The 13,606-nt window shown below is 32.4% G+C and overlaps 1 protein-coding gene across 1 annotated transcript; it reads left to right on the forward strand.

Annotated features, from left to right (window-relative positions):
• Positions 1-1,404: 1,404 nt before the first annotated feature.
• Positions 1,405-4,682, forward strand: LOC125876577 (chitin-inducible gibberellin-responsive protein 1-like). Its single transcript, XM_049557788.1, has 2 exons — positions 1,405-1,569; positions 2,631-4,682. The coding sequence occupies exon 2, from the start codon at positions 2,715-2,717 to the stop codon at positions 4,461-4,463; it is 1,749 nt and encodes a 582-aa protein (XP_049413745.1). The 5' UTR covers positions 1,405-1,569; positions 2,631-2,714; the 3' UTR covers positions 4,464-4,682.
• Positions 4,683-13,606: the final 8,924 nt, after the last annotated feature.

The following is a 13,606-nucleotide window of genomic DNA, read 5'->3' on the forward strand; positions in this document are numbered from 1 at the left end:
ATAAGCATATTCTTTAACCTTGATTTAATCTGCTATTTATGTCATTCAACTTTGACAGTGCACAAGCAAACACTTAAATTTATATAAAATTAAACAAGTGGATGCATCCGTCCTACGTACATGACATCCCACATAAACGTAATATCCTATGTATATTATGATATGTCTACTTGTTTAATTCTATATAAATTTAACTTCCTATTCATGAACACGAAAAATTTAATAACATATAAATATTAAATTAAATGATATATTTATATATTATACGGACGAGATTAGGAAAGTCACGTGTGCGTCCAGAGAGAGGTGCCTAGGTAAAAGTGATGGTAAAATAAGTGACATTTTTCAGGTCATGCTGATCCACAAAAACAAAGTAACATTTGCAGAAGACCCATATATATAGTATAGTATATGAAAGTCTGCTAAACCGCGTAACGCGCTAAAAATATATATATAAAAGTCATAAAAAAAGAATTTAGTAAGTAGTTTTTAATTGGTGAATATGTGTTGGCTGAATAAAACACTTGGCGAAATTACTCAGCTCTATACAGTGGGCGCGACCCACACATTGTCATGTTGCCTCACACGTGATTGTCACCTCCTATCATCACCACTTGCATCTCCTACCCTTATTTATCTCACTTTCGATATGTATTAAGACTCAATTAAATTTAAATTTATTTGCGATATAACAATAACAATATATCAGTGATATCTCATTAAGCAATTTAAGGAAGGTAGAGTGTTATGCAGATTTTGCTATTACTTTATGAAGCTAGAGAGACTGCTTTCGAAAGATTCTTTGTTCAAGTGAATCAAATCCAAGTAGTGTAAAGTCAACATATGATAAGAATTACAAGGGTACGATTAGTACTATGCACCAATCTTCACAAGGCAAGATAACACTCTACCCCTACTAATATTCTACCCTAATACACAACTCCACTCTTTCCTATCTAGATTCGTGTCTTCAATAATATAAATTTATGTCATATCTTATATAATTATCCATTCCAAAATTTGAAATAAAGGAGATTAGTATAATATACCCAAAATCATAAAAACGATGAATGTTATAGAGCTAAATAGAAAAAAAATATTTAAATTTTCATTTGTTCTTATTGAACACATGAGATAAGTATTCCTATTAGGATAACTCCTCCTCTTTTTTTTTAGTTATATACATCAATCTCAATTAAAACATGTTTAAAATTTTACGACTTATTTTTTTTAAAAAAAATACGAAAATCGTGTTTTATACACAGCAAAGTAGCGCGTGAGTGGCACAGGAACATTCAGCAATTGTTGAAATTAGTGGTCGGCGAAACCTTCCGTTAAAAATATTCCGTCAGTGTTTCCGTCAAATTTAACCCTATTAATACTCCATTCAAAATTTACTTAACCAAAGGGTCAGCTCTCCCTCTTTAACAGAAAAACAAAGCAATTTCTTATTTTCCTGCTCAATTATCCTTTTCTATATCTCAAAAATTCTTACTAAAATAAATAAATAGAATTAGCTAATTTTGAAGAATTTCGAGTTTGCGTTGCGTCTTCTGTTAATTTTATCAGGTATTGTTCATTCTCAATTTCAATTTCCTTTCATTTTTCAAACACAAACACGAGAAATTCAAGTGTTTGTGTTCTTCGTTACGAGGTGGAGAATCGAACCTAGGTGAAAGTTCAGTTAGCTAATCGACTTAGCTAACTGATTAAGTTTTGCTGCATCGAGACAGTATTTGACATGAATAGTGTAGTTAAAAGGTGGAGCTAGAATTTTAAATTTATAGGTTCAGGATTTTAGTTTGTCTTTTTTAAAGTTAGTGAGCTCTAAACTAAATAATTCGTACATATTTAGCGTTTTTTTAAAAAAAGAATACTAATAAGGTTTCTTTCTTAGTTTATTATATTTCAAGTCATAAAATGAAAATTTTCAGCTAATTTGCCGTATCAGCTAGTTACTCCAAAATGATATTATAAGATTTTTGAAGACATAATGCGTGTGTAGCTATAAAAATTCGTTATTAGAGGAAATGAAGGTGTCATATTTTTTTAAACAGAGTTATAAGGAAATAGTTTCATTCTTTTTTGAACCAAGGGATTATTAGTTTTGACATAAGTTTTAGAGGTTTTTTTCTTTTTCATTGAGTGTTATTACAATGGTGGTGTCCAAGGCAGTATAAGCTAATCTAGATTATCATAGTGTTAAGTTTGTAGGTTCTTTTGGGAGGAGAGTAGAGATGGAAGTTATGGTAGGGTAGAAACTAGAAAGTGTGTTGAGGGATATAGATGTGTCACTTGTGAGATTACACTCGGTATGTTGTTGTTGAATGTATCTGTTGTGTTTCGAAAATCCTAACGATTGTGGTTGTGAAGTTGTGATTTCAATCTAAATGTCGCTACACTTAAAAAGTTCTCGTATTGCATCTCATTTATTGTTAGTGTTACCTGCTATTGTTAATATCACAAGATAGATTATCATATTTTGCCTCATAAAATCATGCAACATACAATGTTTGTGCTCCTTGTGCTTGAACTTGTATTTTCTGCTTCTCTACTTCATTAGAAAACTCTGTTTTTCGATCAACGAGGGCTAGCAAACTGATCTATGCTTGTTCGTGTATCGTTTGCAGGTTGATATTTTGACAGATACAAGCTGTTAAGTGCGCGTACTAGGAGCGATTTGTGCTTAGAGTAGTTAATGATAGCCATATAGTATGGAATCACACCATCTGTATGGATATGGTGGGACTGATGTGAATTTGCCATATTCTTACTCTATGACTACTACTCCTTCGATACCTAATAGGCTGTTGGGAACATTGAAATTTGATTCGGGAAATTCTCCAAATTCTCCATTTGCAAACTATAATGATCCTGGTACCCCTACCACATTAAGTGATAGCCTGGAGCAACACAGCTCTACTGAAAATATTTCAGGGACTAGTCCTTGCAGTAATTCCTCGCGGGATTATAATCTTTATTTCTGCAGGCCTAGCCCCTCAGCTGATATCCGCCATAACAGTCTTCTGGTTTATTCTGGTGATAATTCTTTACTCCAGTATGCAAATCACAGTCACAACATGAAACGTGCGCTGCTTCAATTGGAGACCGCTTTAATGGGGCCAGAAGAAGTCACAACATATAGCCCTTCTGCAGGGGAAATTCAGCAGCCACAAGCATCAGGTCAGAGGTCCGGGATGTGGCACCAAGATGGCCAGGTTTCGGGTCGAATTGAAACACAGCCATCACATGTTTCTGTCTTTGGCATATCAGGCAATATAATTCAAAGTGAGAAGCATCACAAACCAATGGTGAATTATCCGTCACAGGGGATTCCTTTTGGCAACCTAAAGCAGCTGCTTATAGCGTGTGCCGGAGCTCTTGCTGAGAACAACTTGGATGATTTTGAAAAATTGATTGCCAAGGCAAGATGTGCTGTGTCCATTACTGGTGATCCAATCCAGCGTCTCGGTGCTTACATCGTAGAAGGGCTAGTAGCAAGAAAAGAAGCATCCGGAACCAACATTTACAGGGCTCTCAGGTGTAAGGAACCAGCTGGCAGGGACTTGCTTTCCTACATGCATATCTTATATGAGATATGCCCTTATCTAAAGTTCGGTTACATGGCAGCGAATGGTGCAATAGCAGATGCGTGTAGAAATGAAAATCGCATTCACATTATAGACTTCCAGATTGCACAAGGGACTCAATGGATGACTCTTCTTCAAGCTCTTGCTGCCAGGCCTAGCGGTGCACCTTATGTACGTATTACAGGTATTGATGATCCAGTTTCAAAATACGCCCGGGGAGATGGACTGACGTTAGTGGGAAAAAAGCTGGCAGCAATTTCTGAGAAATTCAACATTCCGGTTGAGTTTCATACAGTGCCAGTTTTTGCTCCTGATGTCACCAGGGATATGCTTGATGTGAGGCCTGGTGAGGCTCTGGCAGTAAACTTCCCTTTGTCACTTCACCACACACCCGATGAGAGCGTTGATGTTACTAATCCAAGGGATGAGCTTCTAAGGATGGTGAAATCGTTTTCTCCCAAGGTAGTCACTTTGGTGGAACAAGAATCAAACACAAACACTGCCCCCTTTTTCCCTCGATTTCAAGAAGCTCTAGACTACTATTCTGCAATGTTTGAGTCCATAGATGTAACGTTAGAAAGGGACAAGAAGGAGAGGATCAACGTGGAGCAGCATTGTTTGGCAAGGGATATAGTTAACGTCATAGCATGCGAAGGCCAGGAAAGAGTGGAACGCCACGAGCTATTAGGGAAATGGAAATTGAGGTTCACAATGGCAGGGTTCCACCAGTATCCTCTGAGCTCTTACGTAAATTCGGTGATAAAGAGCCTCATGAGGTGCTACTCAGAGCATTATACACTGGTGGAAGAAGATGGAGCTATGTTGTTGGGATGGAAAAAGAGGAACCTAATCTCTGCATCAGCTTGGCACTGAAGGAAAAAAAGAAAATTACGAATGGTGGACTAAGCTCCCACTATGTGCGGGGTCTAGTGAAGATCTAGTTTAGCAAATAACAAGTTTGTAAGTTCATTAAGTAGAGAAAGCAGCAGATGAAATAGCTTTTCTTGCATGTCATGTAGTTTCACTGTTCCATAGATAATTTCATGTATCAAAAACTATATTATTGTTTATAGACATCTCTTATTATGTTCATCTGTTTGTCCCTTTGGTTTGGAATTTTTCTTGCATAACCTTCAGGAAATGACACCAAATTTTGTAATGGAACAGTTGAAAACATTCGACTTTGGCTATAGATTTCTCAAGTAAAATTGGGGAAAATATTTGGCAAATAGTGTTTGTCCATACAATTTGTCATTATTTGACAAATGTTTTTGGTAAATAACCCAAATTCCCAAATACTAGGAAAAAACTAGTATTTGAGTTCAAATCTCATTATTTGGGAGCTTTTAAAAATTCAAATTCTACACTAAACTTTTACTTTTACAAAAACACCCTCTATAGAAGTTGTTTGCGCTATATTACATAATTTTTACGTGAGCACCAAAATAGTGATGACATATTCAGTGAATATGAAAGTGATGATATGATTGTTGATGAAAATGATGAACAATCGGCTTAAGTAACAAAGTTATGGGCTTCGTCTACTTCACCATGTATGAAATGATGCTTGTTGCACTCACTCCGAATTACCACATTGCTCTAGTGTCATGGACACTACTTGTTATTTGCTGCAACGAAGATCCAATTGACTTGTTGCGGAAGTCATGAGTCTTGTTACGTCGATGTTTCTATCTTGCTATATAATACAAATCTATGGTTAGTTTTGATCGTTTTTAAAACTTATGGATATAAATCATATTTCTTAAAAAAGTGAAATATGTTTCCCAAATACTATGGTCCAACACATTGTGAAATTTCGAGTCCGGAGCCAAAATGGCAATTTTTTTCTTCAAAAAAACATAAACATCAAATCAATTTTTTTTTTAACCAAAAGGGCAAAATTGCTCTTGAGGGAGCGATATTCTTCGGAGAAAATTAACTCTATCTACTCCGTTAAATCAAAATTGCTGCCACAACAGCGATTTTATCAATAAAAAAAAAACTTTTCTTTTTCATAAAATCTCTGCCGTAGCAGCGAATTTGTCAAAAAATTTCTTTAAATTTTATATATTTTTTTAAATAGCTGCTGAGCATCGTTTTTTTCAAAACTTTTTTTTTTCCAAAGCGTTGTTTTTAAACTTTTTTTTAAAAAGAAGTTTTGTAAATACAAAAAAAAGAGAATCGCTGCAATTGCAGCGATATTATTTTATTTTATTTTTTAAAAAAAGGCTGCTGAAGAAGCCATTTAAAAAAAGAAATTGAAATTTGACAAAATCGCTGCCGGTGCAACGATTTTTTTAAAAAAAAAATAAAATTTGATAAATTTGCTACTAAGACAATGATTTTAAGAATTTATTTTTAAAGAAAATCGACAAAATCGCTGCTAGGTTAGCGATTTTTGTTTATTTTTACGGAATAGATAGAGTTAATTTTCTTCGAAGGATATAGCTCCATGAGGAGCGATTTTTCCCTTTTGGTTAAAAAAAATTGATGTGTTGTTTATGTTTTTTAAAAGAAGAAAGTTGCCCTTTTGGCTCCGGACTCATGAAATTTCACCAAACTTTTCACCCAAATAAATATTTACCAAAAATATTTGAAAATCTATGATCGAACGCTAGCTAAGAGTTGGTGACATCCTAGCAAATTTCTCATCAACAAAACACACAAGAGATGTTGGTATATAAGGATGCAAATCTTAGACTATAATAATTAGTAACGCATTTTAAAGCCGTACAAATGTCCAAAATAGACAATGAGTTGGGCTTTTTCCTAAGAGGTGGGTAAGGGATATGACACTAGGGGTGTGCAAAAATTGAACCGATCAATAAATCGAACCGAAAAAAGTGTTATTGATTTATTGCTATTGGGTTAATGGTTTCTTAATGGTTTTATAAAAAAAATTATCAGGTTATAGGTTCGGTATTGATTTTCAATAATGGATTATTGGGTAAACCGATAACCCATTAAGAGTTAAAGACTATAGTAATTTACTACTTTTACATATACATACAAATTAGTAAATATTAATCTCAATATCTTAATAGTTATGTCTTTGTCATTTAGCCATCAATTCATACTTCACTCTGACTTTGCGTTTATAACTTTACAGTATACAAATCGTCAAAATCCAAAGTAAGAACCAAATTCCTCTTAATTTTTCTTTGTGTTACACATGTATAGTTCTTTTCATGTTTGTTATTATTATTTCTATTTTATGAGCTTTTGTAAAGTTACTGTAACACCTCATATTTTTATGATTGTCATTTTTTTAACGTATAGAAGGCTTATGAATCTAAATTTGAGAGTTTTATTGTCATACCGCACTTGACTTGATAACATTGTATTTTAATCAAAATCCAAAAATATTATTGTTTTCCTAATATATCTATAATTATAGATGGATTTCTTGGCTACGATGTATTAGTATATATATTTATTTTTATAAGAGTTCTATAAATTTAGTAGTATTTTAATGGAGATAATAAGTCTTGTTATGTCAAGAAATTATATTATAGTTATTATTTATTATTATTAATAGGTTTTGTTCAAAATATTTTTCCAACGACAAAGAAATTTACGGGCGGGATATTTTCGGGGGCAAGCCCGCTTTCCATTATTCAATAGGGCAAATTCCTCGCACATAATTAAGGGAGCCATTGAAAGGTGACTGGATTATATTATAATGTTAAAATTAAATATATTATCATGAACTTATGCAATACCCAAATATATGTGTATCATGGACTTATTCAAATTTTATAGATAAGGTAGAATATGGTGATGACATCACTCACTTAACGTGGGCGCAAAAGAAATTTTTAACAATAAATTTATTACACTTATATATTTTATTAAATTACTTGGACATCACTTTTTTAAAAATGTTTACTTTTCATTAACTTAAGAAGCAGTTGTCCATTTTTCTTTAATTAAAATAAAAGGAGTTGGCATCCTTTTATATATATATATATATATACAAGACATCGGAGCCCATGCTAGCACGGATTCAATATATATCATTTTTTGTTTCAATTTATGTGACAAAGACAAAATCAAAGAGTTAATCAAACTTTAATATTAATTTAAAATAGTTTAAATTTTTAATTATTGTTAACTATGGTAAATTTTTTTTAATGTCTTTTAACATTCTAAATTGCTAATTATTGTTGTATGATTTGTAATATCTTTTATGCAATCTTGAAATAATAAAGGTTATTTCTTCTTTTTCAATTTATGTGCTACTAATAAAATTTTGAGATTCAATCAATTTTTTTTGTCTTTGAAATATTTCTAGCTGTTAATTACTGTAATTTATAGTACTTTCTAAGAAATTTTCAAATAATATATATTATTTCATTTGTCCCAATTTATGTGTCACCGGTAAAATTTGAAGAGTCAATCAGATCTTTTATATATTTTTATATCTTTAAAATATTTAAGTAATTAATTATCGTGATTCATAATATTTTATACAATTATTTAGTATAGTAAAATAAATTTAAAAGAAACAAACAAAACGAATTTATCATAGGAAATTACCAAAGCATCCTTCAATACATCAATAATGGGTCCGACTTTTTGTTTTTAAGAAATTGCACATTCGAAGGATCCAAAGTGGAAAAATTGTGTAAAAAATGTGTATTTATTGTGATTTTGAATGTTTTGTGGGGTAATAGGACGCACGCAAGGTTAAAGTGTCTTTTTGAAAATCTGGGACAACTTCAAGTATCAGTTAATGTTTTTTCTCCAAAATCTAATTTACTTTCGTAAACTATGTGTCAGATCAAAATAAGATTAACAAATTCAAAAGGAATGAGTAATAAATAGCTCATACAATGACATAAATATTATTTAAAAGAAGTACTCCTTTTGGTTGAAAGCTAACAAGATAATTACAATGTAACTAAATAGTATAAAAATCTTTGCATTGTGGCTTATTTTATATATATATATTCACACCGCCACTACAACGAAAACATTCTACCCATTTATTTCCTTATTAAGTATGGATTATAGGAATAATGGTTGTATACATAGGTATGGATAATTTTTAATGACCCTTGAAAGCAACCTTTCAACTATATGCATATATAGCGAGAAGAAATTACTACTATGTGTTGCACAAATCTGCATAATACTTGGTTAAGAGGATTTTTGTGGAACAACTATTTTGGATGCTATGCTGGATCACCTACATGAAAATTGAATATCTAAAATAGATTATTCGAGCTTGAATTTAAGGTATATTAAGGTAAAATTCTCTTTTTCATTTCGCACGAAATTTTAAAATTTATAGATCATCGAATGAATTGTTTTTACTATTCTATCCCTAGAAAGACCCTCTGTGAAGGGCATTGGAAAGTCAGTTGATGTTATGCTTTGATTCAATCGTATTGTTCTTATACTTGTATCATTGTAAAGTGTGTTGCTGGTAAAGTTATCCTCTGTCAAGTTTCTTATTTCTTATGTCTATTCGCGAGCTATTGTCTTAAGACTAAGGCTGAAATATTGGAGAATTATCATGTTATACCCACGGGAGTTGTTAAGTCATTCTTTCTTGTCAAAACCTTTAACAAAAATGTTATTTGAAAATGATACTAATATTAAATCTTGTACTCTATTCTTTTTGTTAAGTATATGCTTGTCAAGAAACAAATTTTCTAAAACGGACCATACTATTATCAATTTGGTTCATTCATATAAATCAAGTTAAACATGTCAGTCTCCTTTTAAGTTCTAGATGACTGATTTTTTTTAACTTGAAGTCGAGTCAAAAGCATTGAATCCATTACGACTCTTTAGACCTAAATGGTTGTATGGAAAGTACAAGAGTTCATGAAAAGATTCTTCCAGAACCTTGAGTTCCTTTTGTATATCCTTAGGTTTAAGTTACCTTTCTGAAAACGAGTTAGGCACTTAGGTCTGTTCTGAAAGTATATGAGGTTCTATGAGGCGTTTACATGTTATATGAAAGTGAATACGAGATTATAAGAACATGAGTTCCAACGGGCCAAGGTTGGCAACATGAGTATGGTAACATATATGCATTACGAATCCATGACATGACTTGCTATGCATTCTACTTCTGAGATATAATCGGAAGGTATGTGGCCTATGTTGGAGAACTATATGCACAGCGGAAGCATATTAGAATCTTACTTCTTACATGAATAATAGATAACCAATAATCGTTTATGCTGGATCACATAATCATGCTAGAACACATAAACATACTGAAATTTAATTCGATAAATACCTCTTGAAGCGTGAACAGATACCTTCAAGCGAATCCCCAAGTTAGACGGACCTTCAAGTGAATCTACAAGATAGATATGGTCTTCTACAGTGATCCCAAGTTCACATCTGAACTCTCTCAATACTTGGGTGGGCAAGTATGAATAGAAAACTAACCAATCTAGGGCTAGAATAATCCCTAATTATAGAGATTTCTTCAAAGTCCAAAGAGGAGAACCAAACACACATTATTTTTCTTTAACCGAAAAATACACGCTAGTTTTCTTTTTATAAGAAAACTAACGCCTCTCCCCTTTTCCCTTTATAATTAGGATTCTGAGTTCTAGTTAAATATGAGCACTGGAGGGACCTCATAATTAATTATTGAGGCTTCCTATTATGGAAATAATTCCAACTAATTAATTTGAATTATTCTTACCATAATAAATTACAAATCATTCCACTAGAAATTCGCAATTGCACTCCTCTATTTATATTTTGTAATTCCCCATTAAACACTTATGTAATTCCCCATGTTAAGATTTCGGATACTAATCAATAAATTAAATTACTGACGAATTTAACTTAATGATTAATTTCCTTTAGAGCACTACTTAACCTATTTTATGTGTCGGATTCATAAATTCACTTGCAAGGTTTGACACGATGAAAACTTATAAGTTTCTCAAAAAGGCATATCAATCAATCTCTATAACGAGACATGGATTTCATCAACTAACTTATTATTTCACCAATATATATTATTATCATCCAACTTACCAGGCATNTTTAACCATCAGAATTGTTATAATGTACTATATCTAAATGCATGGTTAATAGTATATACCCTAACAATCTCCCACTTAGATATTTAATCTTGAAAATTGTTAGAGTACTATGTCTAAACACATGATTAATAGTATATACCCTAACAGCCTATTGCCTATATTTATACGTATGAGACACAGATGGCCACAAGTTGGCGAATATGATGTCGGTTCGCTACCGAAAGGCACTACCATTTCTAGCATTTGGTTGGGTATGTCATGCATTTGCATCTATATATATATATATATATATGTACTCACGATATACGATTAAATGAGCATATCATGCATATTTAATTACTAGGAGGTTAGATGTCATCCAGGGAGGCTACTAGAGTTCCAGTTTCAGGTGGTATGTCTATTACCCTTTCTATCACAGCTATTTATGACATCATTTTCCGCCTTACATACCAGTACATTTTTATTCGTACTGACGTCCCATTGCTTGGGGATGCTGCATGTCGTGCTACAGGTTTGAGCAGATATCTTGATCAGCCTTCGTCACAGGGGTGTCGTCTCAACTGAGGATTGATAAGCTCCATTCTTCCTGGAGTTGCTGGCTGTTTATAGATTTTACATACTTGAGTTTTGTATATAGTTATTGGCATCGTTGGGGACTTACCCCAACCAGTTGAGTTGTAGTATTCGTAGAGACTTGTGGACATTTTTGGTTGGGTCTTCTCAGCTTTCATTTATAGCCTTATCGGTTTATTGTATTCATAGTCTCAGATGATGCCTGGTCGGCATGCTAGTTCATTATCAGTAAGTTGGCCTTTTCGGCCTACTTTTTGTCTTTCATATTGTTATGACCTTGCCGATATAGTTATTTTGTTTCAACAAGTTATTGTGGCGGCCTTGTCGTCCCTCACCGTTTCATTTCCTTTATGTGTTCGCTCGGTCAAGTAAGGAACTGGGTCTCTGTTGCGCCTCCGCTGGATAGGGGCGTGACAATTACATTATTGTCTTGTCGCGTCAAATTTATTAGAGAAGTCATATATTTTTTTATAAGCATTTTCTTATTGATTAAATCGAAAATCGAATCGTTAAGGAACAAAATCGATAAAAAATTATCTTATTGGTTCATTATTGATTTAGCGTATTTAAAAACCGAAAATCAATAAATCGAACCGATAATACATAAAATCGAACCGAACCGATCCGACCGATGCACATCCCTATATAACACCCTAGGCAAGCTCTCATAGGGTATAAAATTTGTGCAGGCCTAAATTAAAAATGGGCTATTACAAAGAGAATATAGGCAAGCTCTCATATGGTATAAAATTTGTGCAGGCCTAAATTAAAAATGGGCTATTACAAAGAGAATATTTCCTTTTCGTATAAATTATAGGAACCACATATTATAAGTACTAAATAACATTCTATCCCTTCTAGTTTTCTATTTACCAAAAATCCCTTAAAAATGATGTTTGCGGGATACATTGCGTTGTGCACGGGATACATTAGATTTGATACATTCCACATAGTGGGATACATAACGTTGTGCACGGGATACATTAGGTTTTATACATTCCACATAGCGGGATACATAACGTTGTGCACGGGATACATTAGGTTTTATACATTCCACATTGCGGGATACATAACGTTGTGCACGGGATACATTAGGTTTTATACATTCCACTTAGCGGGATACATAGCGTTGTGCACGGAATACATGCGGGATACATAATGTTGTGCACGGGATACATAGTGTTTGATACATTCCACATATCGGAATACATAGCGTTGTGCACGGGATACATGCGGGATACATAGGTAAATAAGAGATTTTTGAAAATTTTGAAATAAGTAGGGATAAATGAATATTAAGATAAGTAAAGGAGTGTAGTTAAGTAATTTGTCCTTCCTTTTTAGCACATTATCTTTGTGAACTATAGAAAGTAGAAACAAATGAAAGGCCCAATTGGCATGCCAGCTCTATTGTGTGTGTGATAGAAAAAAATTATTTGGTGCATCACACAATAAATATACATAATCAAATTATATACCAATTAATCCCATTAGTATTAATGAGAGTGTTTAGACTTTAGATATTGTTTTTTTCCAACTAAACAAGGCTTCTATTAATTCATTAAGGACATGAATCATGATACGTCCAACAAAATATATAACATTATTTTTCTGACAAGAATATCTTTTCAGTCAGTAAACTATATAATTTAGGCTATTTACACTAGGGTATACATCACCGGGTTGGTTCAAAATTTTCAAATATCAAACCAAATTATTTGTGTACAAAAATTTAATTTATAACCCAAACCAAACTAATAAAATTAGGATTTTTTCGGGTTTTTCAACCTCGAGTTGGTTCGGATTTTTCAAATACCAAACCAAACCAAACCATTGTGTCGAATTTTTAAATTTATAAATCAAACAAAACTAATAAACCTCAGATTTTTTCAGATTTTTGGATTTTTTCCGGTAAAGTTTGCATACAAACATATAATTAACTTGTGCTCCAAATATTTCTTTAGTCCAAACAAAATACAATTATCGAAGGTGTTTCTTAAGAAAATAACACAAAATATGAGATGAGTACTGATAACACTAAAATATTCAATAAAAAATAATAATGAAATCATCATATAAAATAAATATTGCAAAGTCATAATGAAAATGATCATAATTTAAAAGTACTAAATCATGCTAAAATAAGTTTAATAAGTATTAGTTACATTACTAAATATTTAAGGAAAATTGAAATTAGATTATGTATTTTAATTGTCTAAACCAATGTAAAACTAAAGAACAAATATTCAACATTATTGTCATTCTTAGTGTTGAATTGATTTCCTTTTTGCATTAGTATTAATTTGATTTTAATTTAAGTTTTATTATAATTATCAACATCTATGAACTATAATCTTTATTGGACCATTCCAAATTCTAAGTTTTAAACTTTAATTAATATATTAAAAGATAAAACTATGA

Source organism: Solanum stenotomum, chromosome 9 (genome assembly GCF_019186545.1).
Source record: "Solanum stenotomum isolate F172 chromosome 9, ASM1918654v1, whole genome shotgun sequence".
NCBI lineage: Eukaryota > Viridiplantae > Streptophyta > Magnoliopsida > Solanales > Solanaceae > Solanum > Solanum stenotomum.

Bases quoted from the DNA above. Each gene is read 5' to 3' on its own strand.
- LOC125876577 (XM_049557788.1), top strand. From the start codon at position 2,715: ATGGAATCACACCATCTGTATGGATATGGTGGGACTGATGTGAATTTG.